Source organism: Peromyscus leucopus, chromosome 20 (assembly GCF_004664715.2).
Source record: "Peromyscus leucopus breed LL Stock chromosome 20, UCI_PerLeu_2.1, whole genome shotgun sequence".
In the NCBI taxonomy this organism is placed as follows: Eukaryota; Metazoa; Chordata; class Mammalia; order Rodentia; family Cricetidae; genus Peromyscus; species Peromyscus leucopus.
Window position 1 is genome coordinate 40,544,182 of NC_051080.1, and position 24,323 is coordinate 40,568,504.

The 24,323-nt window shown below is 41.9% G+C and overlaps 1 protein-coding gene across 1 annotated transcript in view; it reads left to right on the top strand.

The window, feature by feature from the left end:
* The first annotated feature begins 8,027 nt into the window (after positions 1 to 8,027).
* Sdc2 (syndecan 2) overlaps positions 8,028 to 24,323 on the top strand; it is a 118,685-nt gene continuing 102,389 nt past the window's right edge. Inside the window, exon 1 of the mRNA XM_028893772.2 lies at positions 8,028 to 8,565. Coding sequence (XP_028749605.1) covers positions 8,506 to 8,565 — 60 coding nt within the window. The 5' untranslated portion in view covers positions 8,028 to 8,505. The remainder of the gene's footprint in view (positions 8,566 to 24,323) is intronic.

Below are 24,323 nucleotides of genomic sequence, written 5' to 3' on the forward strand. Positions count from 1 at the left end.
AGGAAGGCGGAGGGAGACACTGCCAGCTGCTGCCATGACAAGCAGCATGTGAAGACGGCAATAAGCCATGAGCCACGTGGCAAGGTATAGATTTATAGAAATGGATTAATTTAAGATGTAAGAACTAGACAGCTAGAAGTCTGAGCCATTAGGCCAAACAGTTTAAATAATATAAGCGTCTGTGTGTTTATTTTATAAGTGGGCTGCCGGACTGCTGGGGCTTGGTGGGACCCGGAGAGAAAACTCTTCAGCTACAAAGAACATTGCCAAATTCTTTTCATGAGGCTTCAGTTACCCTCATACTCAAGCCACACAAAGATGCAACAAAGAAAGATAATTACAGACCAATCTCCCTCATGAACATCAATGCAAAAATACTCAATAAAATACTGGCAAACCAAATGCAAGAACACATCAAAAAGATCATCTATCATGATCAAATAGGCTTTATTCCAGAGATTCAGGGATGGTCCAACCTATGAAAATCTGTCAATGTAATCCACCATATAAACAAACTGAAAGAAAAACACCACATGATCATCTCATTAGATGCTGAAAAGGCCTTTGACAAAATCTGACACCCCTTCATGATAAAAGTCTTGGAGAGATCAGGAATACAAGGAACACACCTAAACATAGTAGAAGCAGTAATGTAGCAAGCCGACAGCCAACACTAAATTAAATGGAAAGAAACTCAAAGAAATTCCACTAAATGAGGAAAAAGACAAGTCTGTCCACTCTCTCCATACCTATTCAACATAGCATTTGAAGTTCTAGTTAGAGCAATAAAACAACAAAAGAAGGAGTCAAAGTATCCCTATTTGCAGATGACATGATAGTATAGATAAGCGACCCCAAAAACTCTACAAGAAAATTTCTACAGCTGATAAGCACCTTTAGTGAAGTAGCTGGATACAAGATTAACTAAAACAAAACAAAAAACCAGTAGCCCTCTTATATACAAGTGACAAAAGGGCTGAGAAAGAAACTAGGAAAACGGTACTCTTTACAATAGCTACAAACAATATAAAATATCTTGGGATAACTCTAACTAAGCAAGTGAAAGACCTGTATGACAAGAAAATCAAATCTTTGAAGAAAGAAATTGGAGAAGTTATCAGAAGATAGAAAGATCTCCCATGCTCATGGATCAATAGGATTAACACAGTAAAAATGGCCATGTTCCCAAAAGCAATATAGAAATTAAACACAATTTCTGTTAAAATTCCAACACAATTCTTTACAGACCTTTAAAGAACAATACTCAACTTCATATGAAAAACAAAACAAAACAGTATAGCTAAAAGAATCCCATAAAAAAAAAAAAAAAAAAAAAAAAAAAAAAAAAAAAAAAAAAAAAACTCCTGGAGGTTCCCTGATCTTAAGCTCTACTACAGAGCTATAGTAAAAGAAAACAGCATCATATTGGTGTAAAAACAGACACATTGATCAATGGAATCGAATCAAAGACACAAGCATAAATCCACACACATATGGACACTTGATTTTTTACAAAGAAGTAAAAAATATACAATGGAGGAAAAAAGCATCTCCAATGAATTGTTCTTGCCTAACTGGATGTCGGCATACAGAAGAATGCAAAGAGATCCATATCTATCACCCTGTACAAAATTCAAGTCCAGGTGGATCAAAGACCTCAACATAAATCCAGTTACACTGAACCTAATAGAAAAGAAAGTGGAGAACAGCCTTGACACATTGGTACAGGAGACTATTTCCTCAATAGAACAGCAGTAGCAAAGTCACTAAGATTGACAATAAATTATACCTCATGAAACTGAAAAGCTTCTGTAAGGTAAAAAGGCAGCTTACAGATTGAGAAAAGATCTTCACCAATCCCACATCCAACAGAGGAATGATATCTAAAATACATAAAGAACTCAAGAAACCAGACATCAAAAAAACCCAAATAATTCAAGTTTAAAATGGGATACAGACCTAAACAGAGAAGTCTCAACAGAAGAATCTTAAATGGCTGAGAAACACTTAAAGAAATGTTCCTCATCCTTACCCATCAGGAAAATGAAACCAAAACAACTCTGAGATTCCATTTCACACCTGTAAAAATGGCTAAGATCAAAATACTAATGACAGCTTATATTAGAGAGGATGTAGAGTAAGGGGAACACTCCTCCATTGCTGGTGGGAGTGCAAACTTGTACGTCCACTTTGGAACTGAATACAGTGGTTTCTCAGAAAATTGGAAATTAATCTACCTCAAGACCCAGCAATAGCACTCTTGGGGATATACCAAAGGGATGCTTAATCATACCATAAGGACACTTGCTCAGCTATATTCATAGCAGTGTTATCCATAATAGCCAGAACATGGAAGCAGCCTATATGCGCTCAACAGAAAAATGGATAAAGACAGTGTGATACACTTACACAATGAAGATTACTCAACTGTTAAAAACAATGTCAGCAAGAAATTTGAAGGCAAATGGATGGAACTAGAAAAAAATCATCCCGAATGGTGTTAACACAGACTGAGAAAGACCCAGACAGGTTAGGTAACAAGGAGGACCTAAGGGGGGTGGTGGTGCATGGATCTTCCTGGGAAGGGGAAATAGGGGAGATATACTGGGGGGACTGGTGGCTGGTAGGCATGGGAATTTGAGGAGTCAGGTTAGGGGTGGGCGAAGGGGGAGAGTGCCAAGAGAGATGACTGGAAATGGAAGCAAAGACCCCTGGCAGCAGTGTATGCATAGATGACTACCATGGGTGTCATCGGGAGAGCCTTCATGCAGTGACTGATGGAGGCAGATTCAGAGCCCCAAGACCAAACACTGGGCCAACTCTGGGAGTCCTGCTGAGGAGAAGGAGGAGGGATTGTAGGAGCCACAGAACATTGGAGGAAAACCCACAGAAACAGCTAGCCTCGTTCATGGGAACTCACAGAGTCTGAACCAGCAACCAGGGAGCCTGCGTGGGACCGACCTAGGCCATCTGCATATATGTGACAGTAATGTAGCTTGTTTCTATTTGTGGGACTCCTGGCAATGGGATTAGAGGCTGTTTCTGGTGCTTTGGCTTGCTCTTGGGAACCTATTCCTTATACTGCATTGCCTTGCCCAGCCTGAATACAAGGGCAGAAGTTTGGTATAATGGCAGCTTGATATGCCATGCTTTGTTGATGCCCATGGGAGGCCTGCTCCTTTCAGAGGAAATACAGAGGAGGGTGGATTGAGGTGGGGCAGTTGGGATGCAAAATTAATTAATCAAAAAAGATAAATGCCCCCTTTAAAAAGGAAGGAAGGAAGGAAGGAAGAAAAAAGAAAGAAAGAAAGAGAGAGAGAGAGAGAGAAAGAAGGAAAGGAAACAGAAAGAAAATTCACTGCAGAGATGACTCAGCGGTTAAGAGCTCTGGCTGCTCTTCCAAAGGACCCAGGTTCAATTCCCAGCACCCACATGACAGTTCACAACTGTCTGTAACCCCAGTTCCAGGAGATTTGGAATCTTCAATGTACATAAAAAATACATAAATCTTAAAGAGAAAAAGAAAGTTCACATGCCTACCTGAGAGCACCCTAGCAAGATGGCCATACACTTTTGTTGACTGCCTTTTAAGAACTGAACTATGCTGCTAGGGAAGCAGACTCATTTCCTATCTTATCCTAGGGAAATTTTATGTATTTTACAGTTTCTTGTCTTTCTTGTCTGTGTCACAGTAATGGAAACATGAGTTTTGTTCTATATCGGCACCATGCTGACTTTGTAAAGCTGAAACCAGACAACTTCCCTGGCAAAGGGCTGGTGGAGTGCTAGAAACAGTGGAAAGTTTGATGCTAAAAATGGATTTCATCTGGGTTGCCTGTAGATTTTAGTCACAGCCTCAGCTCACTTGCCATTATTAGCAATGGGTGATTAATAGTTGGCTGACCAGGTTTCCTTTGCTTTCAAGTACTATTACCTGCCTGTTTCAGGCTGATACTTCCAAATTGATTTCTAGCTTAGATCCATGGTAACATTTCTTGGAGCAGCAAATGGGAGAAAAACCAAAAACTTTGAAGTGACATCTTGCTTTTGTAACTTCGTGTACTTGACAGTTCACCTTGGAATGAAGCACCTGTTTGTCCAAGGTCATAATTGACATTAGAAACGCTAGTGACAGAATCCAATGTGCCAGCTTAGATGAAACACTATCTTCAGTAGCATTTGTTTCTATTTTTAAATTTTTGTCTGGTTCTTGGGGCTGGGGAGATGTCTCAGCAGTTAAGAGCACTGGCTGCTTGTGCAGAAGACCCCAGGGTAGTTCCTAGGAACCATTTGATGACTCAGTCTCCTGTTATTCTAGGTCTAGTGGTTTTGATGCCCTCTTTTGTTCTCCTTGGGCACTGCAGGGACATGTCACATACATACATGCATGCAAACAAGATACATACATGTAAAATAAAAATATATAAATTAAAAAATTAGTTCAATTACCTTTAATTTTTGATTTCTTCACCTAGTCTCTACATTTTGTTTGTGTTATAGGCTTTCTAATTTTAAACACATTTATTTATGTGTACACCTATACACACATGTGGTAGTCAGAGAACAACTTTTGGGAGCTGATTCTCCAGGGGTAGAACTCAGGTCAAAACTTTTGACAGCAGCTGCCTAAACCTTCTGAACCATATCACTGGTTTTCATTTTATATGTTTTCTTCTGAGATGCCACCACTAGCAAATGCACTTGGAAGACATCAACTGAAGATTTTCAAAGTTCAGCCTGTAAGCTGGAGGTCCTCAGAACATAGAGAGAATGATCTCTGGTCTGCCCACACCTATCTTTTCTATATCAGTTATACTTCACAAAATTCAACTGAATTTTAGTCTGTATTAATTTTTATAAAAAGTTCACTCAGCAAAATGCAGACATACACCTTCATAATTTCCAGGTTTAGAGACGTGGCTGATGAACATTAGTGGTCATTGGCTCTACCCTTCCCCCATCCTTCCTCTGCATAGGTGACATGGACAGCCAACTCATGTGGAACCAGTTCTTATACTGTCAGATTATCCCTCTCATCCTACTTGTTGATGCGGTTGAAGACAAGATCATGAATAATTAATTATTTATTTTCATGCACTTTATAGTGACTCTCAAAATGGTACCAATTCCCTTATGAGCAAGGCTCAGGCTTGAGTTATTTTCTTCAAAATATAAGTCACAGAGAGTCCAATAAATGCCAAGAGCTTTGGAGTTTGTCTTCAGGGAAGCTGACAGATACATCCCTTCTGTAGATACATCTGCTTATTATTTTTTATCACTTCCTGTCCAAGCTGAATCAGAGCTTCTTGTTAGGGAGATGCTTGATAAACAAAATGAATACATAATCCAATTTTCCTCAAGATAGAAATTACTTTTATAGTTCTTTTCTTCATATTTCTCTTATGTCGGTTATTATTCAGGGTCTTTATCCAGTTTCTCATCAAATTACAGCCTTATTGTAGCTTCCAAATGTTAATTTTTGGAGACGACAGGGGTGTGGATATGTGACCTAGCCTCAAGGGTGAAAAGTAGCTGAGTCCTTTGTGGGGACAGAGGTGATAATTTACATCTCAAAACAGATTTATTTTATTTTTATGTGTCTGTGTGTGTGGGGTATGTGCGTGTGAGTGCAGGTGCCTATGGTGTCCAGAGGCTTCAGATCCCCTGGAGTTACAGGCAGTTCTGAGCTGCCCAGTGTGAGTGCTGTGAACCACACCTCTGCAAGAGTGATATGTGCTCCTAACTTCTGAGCTGTTCTGACAAAACGTGTTCCTGACACAACACACAAATCTACTCACCCCAGATAGGGAGCCCAAGACAGACCAATGTACAAATACCACTAAAGTCCAATTTGGTGAGCTAGTGAGTTTTACTGGGGTTACTTACAGGCACAGACATGATTCAGTGACAGCTGCATTACCAAAACTCACCTCAGCTGGGCGGTGGTGGCCCACGCCTTTAATCCCAGCACTCGGGAGGCAGAGGCAGGCGGATCTCTGTGAGTTCGAGGCCAGCCTGGACTACCAAGTGAGTCCCAGGAAAGGCACAAAGCTACACAGAGAAACCCTGTCTGGAAAAACCAAAAAAAAAAAAAAAAAAAAAAAAAAAGCAAGACAAAACAAAACAAAACAAAAAAACTCACCTCTGCATGGGTGACAGACAGCTCACAAAGCTAGAAACCTGGAGCTCACTGCATACCTGCAGGCACCTCAACAGGTTGGAGAGTGTCCTTTCCAGGTGCCTCAGTTGGTCTAAACCTCTTTTAGGCAGCTGGTCTGGTCTCTGAGTCTTCTTGAAACTTTTCTCCTCTCAGAGTCTTTGCAGTTCTGCTCTCTCTTATTCGATGAGGAATCTCAATTTTTACTGCTTTCTCTGGCAGGGAGGGACCTAGTGAACGCGGTCAGTTTTAGGAAACTCCCTGAGCTATTTGGAATTGTTTACCTTCCTGCTTGGGGATGCTTCAATCTTGGAGGAAGCTTTTACACACTATTTCTTTAGTTTCTTTTTGAACATAGTGTTAATTTTTTTGTGAAACCTCAGAACCTTCCACTGCTCATGGTGTTCTTCAACCACAAAATGTTTGCCTTATGAACAAGTCCGAAGTTGATTCTTCCAGAAGCCAAACTTACTCTTCCATTTCCCTGTTTCCCCCTTTTGACTGTCAGTATCATAGGCTGTTCATAGTTCTCTGAGCTAGAGTTGATGTCTTAAATTAGGGTTATGATTCTCCTGTTAATTTTTCCTTTGAGTTTCATAGCAGTGATTTATCACTAAAACATCCTAACTGTCACTTAAGATGTGACCACACAGTTTAGTCTAAGTTCTAAAATGACTATGGCTTCATGGCTGCATCTTTATGCATGGAGTGTTTTAAAGGGGCACAGCTTTTATATGGTATGGCTTGAGCCTTGGAGTAGTATTGCGTATTTTTAATGTATCCCAAATGATAATGAAGTAGTGACCTATTCTGAAAAGTCCCTGGCCTCTAGGAATAGGCTCTGTAAAACAAAATGGATCCATGATTAATTCAGAGGAAAGCAGAGGTGGAAATTAGAAGGGTCTGTACCTGCCTGGTTCTGTAGCACAGCACGGCACTGAACTGCAAGGCAAAGCTTGATACTTCAGATCAGTCTTCTCCATGCAGGAAATGCATACTCATTATTTTCTTCAAGCCAGAAACGACTTTACCCTTCTCTGAACTTTCCTTTCATCTGCTTTTATCTAGAATCTCTATCTAATTTTTCATCCCTATTTGTTGCTTCCAAATGTAAACACCACTATGTGGAAACTGAGCTTAGATGGTGCCTGAGGGATGAGTACAAACTGTGAGCCGCAGAAATAGCTTTTAAACCTTTTATGAAGCTGAGCTTTAGAGCTTCATAAAAGCGGTTTCAGACCCTGATTTCTCTGCTTTTTCGGGGCGGGCAGGGGGCCGAGGATAATCTTAACACTCACTTGTTACACCCATTATCATCTTTTCTGGATTGCAATTTTCATGATCTGATGACTTGTGAACACCGTAATTGCTTGAAGAGAATCTATAAACTTTCTCATTTTTCCGGCTCTCATCGCTGTTTCTTTCTAGTGACCTAATCCTCACAAGTCAGGAGAGCTCTGACTTCACTGATTTCTTCACTGATTTTTCTTCAGAAAATTAAAGCGAAGGGGGAAGAAAAAAGGAAGGGAACAGAGTGACAGAAAGGGGTGGTGGAGAGAGGAGAGGGCGTTCAGAAGGGGAAAGGGGGAGCGAGAAAATGAAAGAGCAGTAAGGTTTGCAGAGGCACGTTCCTGGGGCAGCCACAGTACGGAGTCGCGGGCTCCCACTGGCTGTGGAACCTGCCAATCGTAGTGTAATCCTGTAGGAATTTCTCCCGGGTTTATCCCGGAGTCATTGCCCCTCCTTTCCCCTAGTCGCCAGGAGGAACCCAGAGCTGCAGGCGAGGAAGAGAGGGAAGGTGGGGGCGGAGGAGGCGGAGGCGGAGCAGGACCTGGGAGAGGACACAGAGGGGGTGGGGGGTGGGAATCGGGGGGAGGACCCGGGAGGCGGCGGCGCTCAGAAGGAGGGGCGCAGCAGCCAAGCCACTAGCCCGCCCCGGAGCTCTGTTCTCCAGATACTCCCAGAGCTCAGGCCGCGCGGATCGCGCGTCCCCGCCGTTCTGCATCCCAAACTTCAGCGGCAGCCCCCTTTCAAGCCTTCGGCTGCTTCCTTCAATCAGACTGCAGACACCGAGTGGAAGCACACAGCTGAGCAGGACCAACCCGGGAAAGCAGCCTCGCAAAGCAGCAACTCCGGGGTGGGAGAGCAGAAGCCAACAAGTGAGAAGGAGCCCGGCTCCCGGGGCGCAGAGCGAAAGCCGGAGCAGGCGTCAGAGGAGACAGCTAGAGCCTGGAATCTGAGCCGGAGCCGAGCTCCCTGCGGCAGCTCAGCTCCGATATCTCTAGGCCCGCTGCACTGTGCTCTGGGCTTCATTTCATCCGGGTTGCGAGCCACGTCTTCGGGGGAATATGCAGCGCGCGTGGATCTTGCTCACCTTGGGCTTGATGGCCTGGGTGTCGGCGGAGACGGTAAGTGGGCCAAGCCAGGGACGCGCGCTGTTTTGGGTGCCCAGGCTGCGAGAGGAGCCAGCGGGTAACTAGGGAGCGCCACCTGGCGGGGGGGGGGAATCTGCTACCCGTAGACGTGGGGCTGCCTAGAATCTGCTGGGACAAATGAGCTCTCTTTTCCACCATTTACCCCTGGTCCCTCCTTTTCCCCTCCTGTATCCCCTCTTGAGCTGCTACAGGGAGTTATCTCATGTCTTCGGGGATGGGGGCACAAGAATTGCACCTCAAAGGCTAGTAAAGTCACTCTCAACTTTTCACTCTCGGAATTTTGTGGTGTAGTCCTGGAAGGACAGAGGGCTAAGAGTGGCGGGTCACGAGAGCACCACCACTAAGGGCCGGGAAAGGATCCTGTAAGCTCTGAGCGCTGGGCAAGCCCCAGGGACCTAGTTGGAAACTTTAGGGAGGGTCTGTTCCTCGAGATATCAGCCCCCAACCCCAGGGTTTGTGCTTAACTGAATGCAAATTTAGGGAGACAGGGAGGTATTAAAGAAACTCGAGAGTATGGGGAGAGGAAAGTTTGTAGAAGTTCATTTGTTTGATGCCCCCTGTTGCTGCAGCAAAGCACCCACACGACATGGAGACGCAGTCGGTGGTCTAGTTGGAGGCTATTGGCCTCGTGGAGCTTTCGGGAACAGGCCAGAGCTTTGGCCTCTGATGTCTTTCACGAATCCTCCGCGTGGAGATTAGCCCAGGGCTTTAGGGGGAGAGAGGAAATTTTAATCCAATGGCGCCGGAATGTAAAATGGAAAGGTGAGGGTGCTTGTGACATTGCTATGGTCCGCAGAGCCTCTGACTTCTGGGGAATGAAGACTTCTCTCCTGCCACCCTCATGGTCCTGTGGATCTCGTACTCCCGTGAGACTGTCTTCCAGTGCCAGCATCATCCCCTCTCGGTGGCGGTGGGAACTTGATTCTCCTCGGGATTGCGTTTCTGGGATTGGAGTTTGTTTCTACGCATTGCCCAATGAACGCCCTCTAATGGCAGCTGCTCCCAGGCCAGCGACTAGCGCGGTAGCCCCTACCTGGGCCACTGCAACTGTTTGGGCAGGTGGAAGCCCAAGCACCCTCTATTGGCATGCAGCCCCAGGGCTGCCTTCTCAGTTAGGAAGTGCTACTCTTTCCTTTCCTCTTGTTCTCTGCCACTGCTTTGGCATCTAGTAACTTGTCCAATTTGAATTAATGGAAAGGTCCCTTTGAAAATACTGTGTATCTTTATTGGGCTTGGGATTTTCTCCCTTTTTGACCCTAGGCGATTAGGGAAACCTTTTGGCATCCAGCAGAAGGTGGACATTTGTGATGGGGCAGGACAGGGGAAGCTACTGTGGGTCAGAAGGTCGCTGTGCATTGTTTGAGGCTGGAGAACTTAGAATTGGAAACTGGGTATTTAAGCTTTTGGGATGTAAAAGTACAACTCTGAGACTTAGAGGATTTCTCACTGGCAAATGATGTTTAATCCGTGGGAATTAGTCATCCTTCCTAGCTAGTTCTGAACTTTGGCTTGTTGTAAACCAAAAGGGAGCTATTCTGTGTTTATTTCAGAAAAAAAAATCCATTGCTCATCTGTTGCAAAATAAGGCAAAAGAACAGCTTAATAAATTGATTTCCAGAGCGGTTCCCTGTAAAACTGCAGAGTTGGGGGACCTTTTATTTCCAGTGCCCTGCTGAGAGACTTGCTAGGAAATGTTCCCATTTGGGGATTCCAGGGAAGAAAAGCCCTTTGGAGTTTCTGTGTGTGTTTGCTAGCTCCTTAAGGTGTGGTGGGGTTTGTTGCCGTTGTTTGTTTTTCCTGAAATATGCTTGTCTCCTCTCCCTGCCAGATTTCCCCTGAAGTCTTTTATCTTTAGGGGCTCTACCATTTTCTCAGTTCAAACCAGAATTGAATGTTTTCCAAGTGAACAGCTTTATTGGAAAGATTATGTTTTGAGCCCTTGAACTGTCTGTCATTCAAAGAGTGATTAAATATTCTTAAAATGTCAACTTGAGAATCCTACATAGAGCCTTTGTTGGGCAGTGAGTCAGTCTTTCTCGGTAAAAGCTGTTTCGAAACCCAGACCGGCTAATAGCACATTTACATGGCTTCCCTGTTTCTTATTTGCATCACCTAGAGCAGCATAAATATACCAAGGCTTGAAAGACATGACTTTTAAAAGTTTAGCTATTATAAAACGTTATTTCCAGCACTTTGTATTTTAATTTGGAAACTGCAATGGTGTCCTGGGATTTAAAAGTAGTGGTTGTCTGGGCTCTAAGACTTTTGGCAAGGAAGGAAAAATGTCGGCAGCCAGTGAGTTCTTTAGATTTATACTTAGCTCAGAGGGGAGAAAAGCTTCTCAGGCACTAGGGTTCAAAACTGTTTGGGGAAAGGACCTAGGGGCCCCTTCCTGAGGATAGAGACAGCAGGGAAGCCTGTTTCTAGTGACCCATTCATGCTTTCCACTGGCCGCTGAGGACTTTCACTGCCGGAAGGACGGTGACTGGGAAGGCCAGCTGAGTGGGGCGGCAGTGACATGCTGCTAGGGTTTCTGTCCATGTTTTACACGATTGTTTATCTTTAGAAATAATACAGTGCAGACTTCTATAAACATATAATTTGAACTGGAAATATGTTTAATGAAAGGAAGCATTTTGAATTGGTGGAATTTTATAAACATGCTTAGATGTGTGTAAATGAAAAGAAACTGTCAAGTCATATGGAGCCATGTGCTACCTCAAAAGGCATTATGAAAGCCAAGCTCTGGGAAGTTTGCACTAGAAAGGAAATGAAAGTTGAAACACTATAGTTCTTAGCAGTCTTTCTATGAACGTATTTTGTCAGTTCTAATGGGGCAAATTACTTGTGCTGGAGAGTTTGACAGAAACAAAGGCTCTTTATCTCTCAGTTCAATATTAGCAGTAGACTGTCATTTAAGAAGGTAGCTCAGAGGATGGGTGTTCAAGTAAGAATTTGAGTATGTCTTTCAACGCTTGCTTATGGGACTTGGTATGCCTTTTTCTTTTCATTAAAAGTGTTAATCAATAAGTAGTACTTTTGCATATTTATGAGATACCCTCTGATATTTTGATTCATGTATGCATTATGTGATGTTCAAATCAAGGTCATATAGCTTGTTCTGGTGTTGTCTGCCATTCAAAGAGCAGCCTACCAGTGGGCTGTGTAACATGATCATTAAAATGGCACCTTGGATAATCATTAGTTGAGAATGAATTTTAAAAGGTCAGCTAATTTATCCAAAAGCAAAACTCATTTTTCAAACCTCCAAAAAACCCCAGCACACGCACACGAGATCTGCCCATAGGTAAGTTGGAGTCTTCTTGGGACTGTCTGTCCGGAGGCTGACTTGGCTGTACAGAGTCCAGCCAGCTCTGTCATTAAGGTTTACAACGAGTCTAGTCAAGCCATTATGATGTTGGCATGTCTGCTGGTTGTGACCCAGCAGGTCCTGAAAGGAATGCCTCTGAGCAGAGGTTCTCACCAAGCTGTCCTTCCTCCCCTGCCAGAAAATCAAACTACAAGATCTCGCCTGTCATTCTGTCCTTCCCAAGGCAGAAAGAAGGCCTACCATTCATACCTGTGTCAACAATACATTCTAGTATCTGAAAGTCACCTCATTCTTTCATGGATTAGGAACCAAAACAAAGTCTCAGGACCCGCATCACGAAGACAAGATTTTACTGAGAACAAAGTCATCCTGTTTGAACTTTTTAGTCTCCCACACCATTTTAATTCTAGTCCCATGGACTAGAGTTTTGAAGAAATCCTTGATTGAGTCGTTCATCATGGTTCCTGTCTGTACCCTGCCTTTACCTCACCAATGTATTAACTCTGCCATTTACTCAGCAGGGAAGTCTCCCTACTAGGTGCTTAGGTGCTGGGATTAAGCCTGCAAATCTTCTGTCTCCTTAGTAGTTGTGTGTCATCCTTGGCCTGCTCTGTGGTATCACTTTGATGATGTCGTCTGTGGTCCGGAAACTACCTTGTGTACTTGTCACAGCCTGGAGTCTGAATGCCTTGGCCAGATTTGTAAACTGCTCCAGGCTAGTGCCACTTCCTAGTTACTCCTTCCTGGTCACTGTTGTTACCATTCACAGCTGACTTTTAAGCATTCCTCCTTTAAAATTCTGTGCATTAAACCTAAGCTTCAATAGCTTTTCATGATTGTTCCAGTCCAACCTCCAGTTTTTGTGCTTCTCTAAGTAGGAAGGCAGACTAACAGAGTCACTGGAAGGACATAAAAATACAGATCTTAGAGGCTTATCTCAAATTTACACAGAGCCTCAGTGAGTGAGTGTGTGTGGTGGGATAATTTGTATCTTTTACAAAGCATCTCTGGTGAGTCAGCTGTCCCTGGGAATCACAGGTTACCCCATCATTATGGACTGCCCTGTATCCCTTCCAGACCTCTCAGGTGTGGCTGGGGGTAAAGCATGAGTGGTTTGGCCTTGGGGGGTCAACAGGTCTGGGTTCCTGTGATGGTGCTTTGCCATTTATTCATTATGTTAGAGCTCACACAGAACACAAAGCTCCAAGCCACTTAACAATACATCTGTATGATAGATTGGATCCCCAAAATGAGCTTATATCATGAATGTTGACTATGTTGAGGGTACAATAAAGGTACCCATGAATGGCAAAGAGCACTAAATGGTTTTCTTCCTTCCTTTCTCTTGCCTTGTGTTCTTAGCGATGGAATACAGATACAACACTAAGTGTTCTTTAAGATCGCTTACCCTCCTATGTATCTCACATCCAGATTGGTGCCATCTGAGGGGAGGGGTGGTGCCTATAACTCTGCTCTGCACAGCACTGAGCTCAGGTAGGAGCCAGGACCTGGCAAACCACTGTGGATCCTGAGACTTTCAGCATGGATGCTGGAGCACTGGGCAGACATGTCTTAATGGGTACTTCTCCTCAGCTCAGTTATGCTCAGCTCACTGATGCTGGAATGCTTGGGGTTCTTGGAGTCCGCCAGCTCCATGTGGCCTGGGCCAGTTTGCAGCTTTGTGCACTTTCAGCTTCAGCTTCATTATCATGGCAGGGAAAGTGAGAAGGTAAACAAGACAGATGCAGAGTCCCACATGTTAGCCAGCCGTGCTCATTTACCCTTGTTCTTGCATTCTTCAGCTTGGTTGAGAGACCAACCAGAGGTGTTAGGTCTCTCTCACATGCTGGTGTGAGGCTGGACATGTAGCACAAGGAGGAAAGGTGTCAGTAAATATGGGGACTTGGGATTCAAAAAGGGAATGGTTTCCTCTTTTCAGGGTTGTAAATGTGAGGAAACTCTCCACTTAGCTATCTCAGCTTATGGTCAATATATATATATATCACACACACACACACACACACACATATCACCTTTAATGCCAGTACATGGGAGGCAGACAGGTGTACGTCTTTTGAGTTTGAGGGGCACCTGGCGTACATCGTGAGTTACAAGCCAGGCATGGGGGATACATAGAGATACCTCGTTTCAGAAACAGAAAATCTCAATAATACTGTGACAGTCTGTTTCTAGGACAGATTGAGTTTAGACAAGTATGGGGAAGGGTGCTTCTGAACTCAAGGGGCAGGATTGAAACAGAATTGTGAATGTCTGTCCTTTCTTGGAATATCTCGAAGACTTGGTAAGACTTGGGGAAGGAGAGACCTTTGCAGTCAACAGAGATTTTCCATTTCAATCTCTTAGGAACAGAGTGAAGAATGCCCATTCATGACCTCGCCTACCAGCTGAGAAAACTGCCATTAAAGACAGGCTCTCAGTTTCCTTTCCTCTGCAGTTGAATTTGTTTTATGGAAAGTGTTACAAAGATGCAGAGACAGTGTGACCTCTACACAGTACTTTGTTGTTGCTTTTTCCTTCCTTCTTGTACAGGTACACTCAATACCAGTAGTACTGATTCTGAGCCTGCAACGAATACAGCGGGACTCACAGGAAAATGTCACATGGAACAAAATAGAGAATTATTAAGGGAAAATTACAAAGAGTTGAAAAAAGCAAAAGATATAATTTTTGTATAATTTTCCTTAGAACTGAAAGAAAAATAAAATGAAGGTAAGACATATTCAGACCAGGCCCAAATGGGACATTGAACACATATTATTAAGCACTACATCCCCCGTGGGTATCTACAAAATGATGGAGGTGAATTAGAGAAACTCTGCCATTAATATTTAGTTCTTTTCTTTTAGAGAATTCTTGGGGGAAATGTTAGATTAATCCAATAAATAAGTAGTTAAGTCATTGCCAAATAAATTCTTGAGCTTTTAAATTTTATTTTTAAACTAACAAATCAAAGTTATATATACTTATTGTGTAAATATGTTTTAAAGCAAAACACTTCTGAGTTTATTTTTTGAAGCAAGGAATTCTCTTACATTCCAGAAAGATAAGTTGTTTGTGGTAGCCAACAGTGATCTGTTAGCGTGAACACAGCATTCATCACGTACTAGGCTTGGCTACATTGCTCTGGTCTGGATACTCATGACCCAGCTTGTAGTGGTTTTCCATATGCTTATAAGCTAATATAATTATAGCATTGTGGCTGGTTGATGGGGTGGGATTCACTTTCATTCTAGATAGAGGTCAGCATGACTCATTGATGACATTTAGGAGACTTTAGGCCTTGATCCAGGTGCCTTCCGCTGCTTCCCTCTTCAGCAGTGGAGTTTGGTCCATATGCTGTAGAGAGCATAAGCAAGAATGAGAATGAGCAGGCTCTTCAGTAGCCTGGCTTGGAGCCGGGACTCTAGAGTTAAGATTAGCCCGGGGTAGAATATATTTACCCTGTAACATTGGGCATATTTATTATTTTCTGTGCTCATTTTTGTCACCTGTAAAATGAACCATGCTAAAATAGTTTCTTAGGATTTTGGGAGGTGAAATAGATGGACTCTTTTAGTAACTGGCATATGTATGCCCTTTGCCATGTTAGTTATCACTCCTGTTTTCCTGCTTCCTAAGAAGTAGAAGTTTGACATACATACCTCATGAGCTCACGTGATAAGCACTAGCCAAGAGTGGCTCAGAATATTCATAACAGAGCTAGCTTTCTGTAGTTAGCTCTTGCTTCCATCTAGGGATTAATCAGCTCTATGCTTACACTGATCCTAAGTTGTTCTTTAAAAGTGAGTGATGTGAGAAAATACATCATTTATTATCTCTCATTGATGAAAGGTTCCTCACAAGGACTGGACACGCACGTAAATGTTAAAAGTGAAAAACTTGTTTCAGGTAGTGATTTTACCACTACAGATCTGTTCAGAGGGAATGATCTTAGCTGGGTGAACAATGTTTTTAAATGTGCTCACTGAAGCTCTGCTTACAATAGTTTTAAAAAAAAATGGGAATAGCTGGAGTATATAATAATAATGACTAGATCAATGGCTCCAATGCTCATTAAATCTCATATAGCTGTTAAAAATGTATTTGCAAAATATAACTAAGTTGGGGAACTTTATATAGATTAAAAATTAGGATTTGAAAATTTGTATAGGAAATTGCTGTTTATATTAAGATTATATAGATATGTAATTTTATACATCAATACAGCTATTCATCTACTACACATGGACTTATGTATGCGATGGAATTATAGAGAGAATAAGAAACACACATATATACATACACACACAGTGCTATAAATTGAGAGTATCAGTAAAGTTGATAGATTATATCGATATCCTTATTGTGGTATTTACTATGGTTTTATAAAATGTTATCAGCTAGTGGGCTTGAAAGAATCTTGATGATTATTTGTTACAAGTAGGCATGACTCTGTAATTGCCTCCTAAAAAAAAAAAAAAAAGCTCCAGACCTGGACGGCTTTACTACTCAGCACTGCAGGCCTTTCAAGGAGCAAGTAATTGTTATCTCAGAGTTTAGTAGAGAATGTTATGACTGGAGGCTGCTCTTTGCCATTGTATGAGGTGAGCACTACCCTATGTCAAAGTCAGGAAGACAAATCTACAGGTCAGTTTCATTGGTGCCAAATTTTAAATAGGTATTGCCATGTTGATTGCAGCCATAATGTTCATTAAAAGAACGGTATGACTCCATATAAGATCTATGCAAGGAATGCTTTGACATCAGGAAAGCAATGCAGTATTAACACTTCAAGGGGGATAGTAGTATGGTCATCTCAACAGATGCAGAAAACCGCCTGATAACAAGCACATAGAAAAGTTTTGAACACTGGTCCTTAAATTTTGGTAAATGGGAGTTTACTATATTAGGGCTAGTACATCTGTGCCAGTGACTTAATTCACTTGACGTGTTTAGGAACCGAAAGACCACTGTTTATGAAGTTGTTAGGCAACAGTCTTGTTGTATGGGTGACAGGTGTGTGGCAGTCCACTAAAGGCAAGGCTGTAACACATTGTTTTAACTCATGTGGAGTTCTAGTTTGAACATTTGCAGTACCTCCTGTACACTTCCCTGAATTCACATGAATGCAGGAGATCGTGTTAAGGCTTTGGAGTTCCATAAATCACAATTTGGTCTCTGGTGTCACTGTTCAAAAGCCACAAGATCGAGGGATGTTTCTTACCACTGCCAAGCTTGTTCCTTAATGTAAAACTGAGGCTTATAGTATTTGCTGTTTTGATACTTTGAAGATTAGCTTCAATATTTTGTTGCTTTGAAGATAAGCTTTAATAGCCAACATAAAACTTGACCTATAGCTGGCATTTTAAGCATGTTTGTTTTACTTTTCTTTAAGCTTTATGATTCTGAAATAGTCTCTGATAAAAGTTTAATATATATATATATATATATATACATATGGACATGCCTTGCATTTCTCACTTGCATCTTGTGGCATACAACCATGGTCACAAATATAGGACCAACTGTTTGTTTATTTGGCCAGGGTAGGTGCACTGCTGAGTTGTATTTTTTCTTTCTCTTATCATCACCACATTTCTGGAGTTACAGTTAAAGCACACAGAAAACTTACAAAACAAATGTCATTAAGATAGGAAAGCCAAGAGTAACTCTTGAGATTATAAGTGTAAACTGCTCAAAGAAAGCCAACATTGGATCCTTAAATTGTAAATAGCAATAGAACTAAGTTCACTAATAAATTAAAAATTCATGTCCCACCTCTGACACCATTTATCTAAGAGAGATATTTTGATTTGTTTATATTATGTTTGATTAGATTTTGTAATTATCCTGATTAGTTATTGAATTAAGTTTTATGTTTAATTGGTCTACTAACACTTAACGTATATCATTATATACTAGTTCTTGACCAATTTTTCAAACTAAAAATAAATTACTTCTTGAAACTTACTTTCAGTCAGTTCTTATCTACTTTTGGTTACTTATTCTCTTGGATTCTTCCTTTCAGTCCTTCTAACAATCAGTGGATGCTGTAGCTGGAATAGTTATTTTTAAAAGATTAATTAATTGGTTAATTTTTGTTTTTCTGAGGCAGAGTCTGACTTCGTAGTCCACATTGGCCTGTAACTTTGTGGTCTTCCTACCTGAGCCTCCTTACAGATAATAATATCAACATGTGTCATCACATCCAGCTGTGTTTTGTTTTAACATGGAGTGTGTGTGTGTGTGTGTGTGTGTGTGTGCATGTTTATTCCTGGCATGTGTGGAAGTCAGAGGATCACTTAAGGAGAGTTGTTTCTCTCCTTTTACCATATAGGTTCTGAGGATCAAACTCAGGTTGTCAGACTTGGCTGCAATCACTTTTTTCTTGCTGAACTTTCTCACAGGGCCCTGGATTTGACATTTAGGATGTGATGCATTGACCTAGGTGCCATAGTTAGTGACATGGAGTTAAACATAGACTTCTATGTTTAACCTAGCTTATCTGACCTACTAGTATTTTTTTTTTCTTGTCATCAAGCATTTCTTTTATGGCTTCTCCCTGATTCCCGTGTTACTGTTCTGACACACACACATGAAGAGCTAAAACACCAACAGAGCACGTGTTATGTGCAACATACAGCATCAGTGTGGCTCATGTGCTTTGTGTAACATGAATAATTTAAGGTGATATTTAGCTAGCTTACTCATTTCTAGAAAAATCTGTACTTCAGATAATTCCTTTGCTGGTTCGTGAACCTTCTAGCTAGTTGTGGGAGGAAGAGCCAAGACCCCAGGGATTTGGAAGATCCAGATGGATCAGGGACTGAAAGCAAGTTGACTTGGAGGAATACTGTAGAGATAAAAGCTTCCTGTAGATAAGAATCAGGGCTGGATGCAATATCTTGTGAATTAATACTGTATTTTTTTTTTTTCTGATGAGAAAAAGCTGCTATTGTAGGTAGAGAGATAAAGAGCATTCCTTGGATTTTTATACTAAAAATATGTCAGCAGTGTACCAGAAGTGAGTCCAGCATACCCATGGCCCAGGTGAAGATTCTCCTTTGCTGAATTGTTTTTGCCAGCATTGGAAGTAGATTAATCTTTTCTTTCAACAGTTTCCTTTTAAAGACTGCTTTCCTAAATTATTGCATCATTTAAGTGTGTTTGTTTCAGTCATTTTCAGAAAAGAAGTTTGTGGGATGATTTTTTAAAAAGAATTTCTTGAAGGGCAGTAAAATTAAAGATGGCTATCTCTGTTCTCCTGCCTTGGGGTCAGGATTGTGATAGAACTTTCCATTCTTTATTTGTGACTGTTACCTGACTTCAAGGAAGGGTGACTTGCCAACTTGTAGTCTACACTCCCCGCCCCTGAGTTAGAGCTTCAATTTTTCTGGCTTGCTGCAAAGTCCTGTTGTGATACCATTATCTCTCAAGGGTGTAGTGAAAGTTTCAAGTTTCAACTGAACCCATTCAGTTAATGGGTTCAGGCTGGCATAACAAAGTGCCAGTTCCTGCAGTCGCCTGACTAGTCTAATTCTGTCAGCCACTAGGATTCAGAGTCCTTCACCAACATGTAGTATTTTGCTTTGATGAGTTCTGTCTACATGCTTCCCTTTCCTGGTTGGGTCACTAAAATCTATTTGTTTTGGGTATTGGAGATTTAATCTGGGGCCATGTGAATTACAGGTCCTAACCACTGAGCTGCACCCCAAAGCCTCAGTGGAAATCTCCTCAAATTCTAGGTCTGCAAATTTCTGGATGTGATGTGGGAAGTTCATGTACCTTATCTATACCTCAGTGTTCACATCTATAAGAAGATTATTCATCACAGTGGCCACCTTCCTGAATTTCTGGCATGGTTCAGAGTCAGACATTTAGAAGACTATCCTGTGTGAAGTTTGCAGTCTCATTGCTTATGATGATTGAAATGAATGGTTCATAAAACACATTCATCAGACAAGAGTGTCCTATGAACAAGAGATGGCGGTGAGGGGTGAGGGTGGGGGTTAGGGAGGAGGCTGTTGCTGACATAAGAATATCAGAGGGAAACTTTTCCCCTTTCTGCTTCCCTCTTCTCTGTATGGCTGTTTTGTTTGGTGGAAGGAGGGAGGGTCTAAACCTTAATAGGCTTCTTAACTGGGTGTGGAGGGTTTCATTGTAGAGTAGTCTTCTCAACTTGTGGTACACAGTATCACATCTGGAGGTTGCTGGCTCATGCCTGTCATCCCAGCATTCAGGAGGCTGAGGAAAGTAGAAGACTGATGAATTTTGGGCTTGCCTAGGCATCATACTGAGACTCTTATTTCTTTTCATCTATGCCTCTCATTCATAAAACTAGAGTCTATAAGGGTAGTGCCCAGCTTTTGGTTTTACAGAAACTCCTCAGCTGAGTTTTATCTTCTAGAAGATATGGGAACCTTTGCTTGAGGTGACTTTTTGTCTTCTTTGTCCTAGAAGGTCTTCTGGCAGGCAAGACTTCAAGCTCCAGGAACCTAATGGCTATGCCAGGCTCCTGCATTTAGGAAGGGCTGGCCCTGTTCTCTTATACCACCTTCTCTTTCCCTCACTGAAATAGGTATCTACTGGATGTACTTTTTGATAATTTTTTCCTTGAGTTATGATATATCTGGGAGTTCTTGAGACAAAAGATGACACGTATGGAAATTGATTTTGTCTTTAAAAAAAGGGTATCCTTACAAAATAGAAACTGGGGAGGTGGTTCCATCCACAAACTGTCTTCCTTGCAAGCACAAGGACCAAAGTTTCATCTCCAGCACCCACCTAAAATCAGCCAGACTCTGTGGCATGTACTTGTAATCCTAGCCCTGAGGTCACTGACTGGCCAGCCTAGCCTAATTGGCCAGTTCCAGACCAAAGAGAGACCCTCTCTCAAAACACAAGGTAGATGGCTCCTAAGGTTATCCTCTGGCTTCCACATGAAGATTCACCCATATATGCACATGCACCTGCACACATATGTGCACATCTGGTGAATACACAAAAATTGGAAACATTCACATTCTTGAGGAAAGCGTTCCCTAGAGGAACAAAGGATGTTTGTCCTCTGTTCTGGAGCAGAAAACATGTTTGGTCAACTCATTAGATTTGCCTGACTTATACTCTTAGTGGAGAACTTGTGTGTTTGGTTGACTGTAATAGATTCCAGGATTTGTCTGAACACACTGATCATGTGTTAAGTCTTACAAATGGCATCAAGGTTGTTTTCTTATGGTTCCTGCATTTAAGTTCTGCACCATGGACCTGGTTCGAGTTGCTGCCTTCCACACAGTGCCGTTGTTTGCCATTGAAGAAGGAAGGGAGGACTTCAGACTGTGCTGGGAACAAGACATCTGACACATCTGAACTGTCTTTAGTTCTCACTTAAGCAAAAAGCAGCAGCCCATTATCGCATCTATTCATAGTTTACTTTGTTCACATATCTAATTTGGGTGCATGTTTGCCCTCATTCAACCCTAAAAACCACAATTTTCCATCTGTTAAATGAAAGAGGGATAACTTTAACTGACACGGAAGGAAAGAAAGACCTTGCATAAAAATTCTGGATCTCTCAAAGCTTTTAAAAATTGTTCTGCAGGATAGCATTAAAATGCTAACCTTTTAGAAACTACTACTCCACATATATCTGTCCTATAGTTGAGATGAGTGTTCTGAGAAAGCTGCAATTATGAGCCACTCAGAGTGGCTCAGAGGCTTAGAAACCCAGTAAGTCTATGTATCTAGAGTGATATTCTATATTATTGCTTAGTTTTTGGTGATGATAGGGTTAAATGGGCCTTCAAAAAATATCAAGCTCAAGTATAGCCTAATCTTAGAAGTCAAGTGAGTGGAAATGGGATTTCCCTCTCTCCCTCTCCTCTGTGTCTCTGGTAAGTAGGCAAATATCCCAGAGTGTTAAATGTAATTATTATGTAGCAGTGTTTTTCTCAGTAGATATTGAGGCCTATGAGTTCGTACATCCAGCTTTGGGCCACTGGCACTCAGTGTATGTGGACCAGCTACATCTGTCTCAGCCAGGAACTCGTGTGAAATGCAGATTTTGTGCCTCTGTCCATACCCACACATCATTCTCCTTACTTCCCATTGGTCTAAATGTTGTCATATGGCCGGAAAGGTGCTGTGTGCTGGGAACCACAAAAATTCCTCTGAAAGATTCTGTTGCAAGCTAGCTTAGGAGAACAGCTGACCCTTGGCTCTCATCGCTGACAGCACAGGCAGTATTCAGTGAGAGCTCCTGGCTGGAGGGCACAGATAGTGGCTTCAATCTTTGAAACAACTGCCTAAGAGATTGCAGTCCTCAGACTTGGAGACCAGTGCATTTGGACCTTGCTACCCAAAATGTAGACCAGCAAGCAGGAACATCATCTGAGAGCTTGTTAGAAATTCAGAATCTGGAACCCCACTGAGACTTACTGAATTGCAGTTTGCATTTTAACAAGATTTTTAGTGACTCATAAGAGCACACTAGGTTTGTGGAAAGCGGCTTTACAGAAATAACGAGTTTCCTTTATAGAAGTCAACCCCTAGAATGCCTTTAATTTACAAGTCTGGCGAGGAGGCAGAACATCTGCTTTGACTTCTGCCTGGCAGTCACTCAGGGAGGCAACCAACAAGGAGCAAAGGACAGATTCAGAGCTGCTGCCTAGAAGGACCGGGAGCATTCTGACAGTGGCAGTCTGTCAGCCACTGTGAGGTGAGTGATGGCAGTTCAGATCCTTGCAGGGACACATAATGAAAATTCCTCTTTAAAGTGGGCTAATACAAGGGAACTTCTTGGCTCACATAATGGAAGGGTGCAAGTGTGCTGGCTTCAGGTGTCAGAGAATGATGTGATCTCAAGGAACCAGGTTTGACCTCCCTCTCAGCTCATTTTCTCTTTGTTAGTATCACTTCCTGGGAAACAATGGTGCTAACAGCTAAGTTATTAAGAAAAAGTCTTCAAATATAGTGGCTTAAATGGGTTTATTTCTCGTTACATAACAATCCAAAGACTGGCGAGAAATCTCTGCCTTGCTCTTGTTCAACTCTCAGCCAGGAAAGAATCAAAAGGGCCACAGCCTGGAAGTGTAACACATCATTCTCCTCACACCCTATTGGTTGAAATTCAGTCACATATCCGGAACAATACCATGCACAGTGGAGAATGCAATCTTCACACACATGGTCATGTGCCCACTCACACATGAAGAGAATGGGAAACTTTTAGATATTGATGTCCAGGAGAAAACAATTTGACAATGAGATAGAGTATGGCATCTCTGTGTTAACTCCTGAGCCTTCCCTCAGGAGTTCCCCCCTCTATCTACCAGCTCTCTGTCTACTACTCCAGCAAGAATTCAAAGTTGGTTTCTTGTTGACTCTTCCTTGGCCTGACTTACATGCACCGAGCATGGAACCACATATGGAGAACTCATCACTTGAACCCCATGGATTATAGTAGAAAGTGAATGATTTCCAAATATGGATGGAAAGACTCTTGCCTGAGAGGGAATACTGTGGGATGGGTCCCATCTCCTGTTGTCTCCTTCCATCGCCTGTGTTCTGACTTCCCATTATAACTTTTCTCTGCTGTCAAGCCTGATCCTGACTTTAATGAATGAAATGCATGGTGCACATAGCCATTTGCCTTGGCCTCACAATCCCAAGGCTCCATCATGGATGTGGTTCAGGTGTCCTCACCTTTATGTCTGTGTCTGTTCACTGACACATCAAATAACAAGCTTAGTGCAGAGTGAGTTGTATCTCACACTTAAACAGATGGCAAGAAACAGAAGTAGAGAACTTGGTGTGGGGCCTAAAGTGGACAAAGGGTTTTGCTGTCTCTCAGTATCATTAAGTTGGAACATTTGGAGATTATGGTCCTGTGGGAACAAGTTTATTTGTTGGCCGTATTGGTGTAGTTTTTAATTTTATGTCCTTTACTTTAGTGGTTGATAAATTTGAACCTAGATGGAGATAAATCTGTTTGCCTTTGGAAAATGCTTTTCTCAAACACCCTAAATTAAGTGAGTTAAATGTTTAATTCCTACAGATGTATAGAGGCTTGGAGCCAAACAAAGTGTTTTACAAAAATGATTTGAGCTCACTTCCCATCTTTCTCAAGCTTTTGTTTGCTATACTGTGTTTTTTTAGACCTTACTCAGAGAACAAAGGATTAGAAGTGGTTCTAAAACTAAAGCATTAATCTGCAGGAATGATGTAAATAGTAAAATTAGACCTATATTCAGCTACAGTGCTTTAACATATACTGTGTAATGCTTTAAAGAAAGAGTTTTGACGTCTGCAGTGATAAAAAGAAATACATAATAGTCAAATAACATGCCATTTCCAAACCTTTCAACTGAATACTTATTGTCCTTTTAATAAAAATGGGGATTTG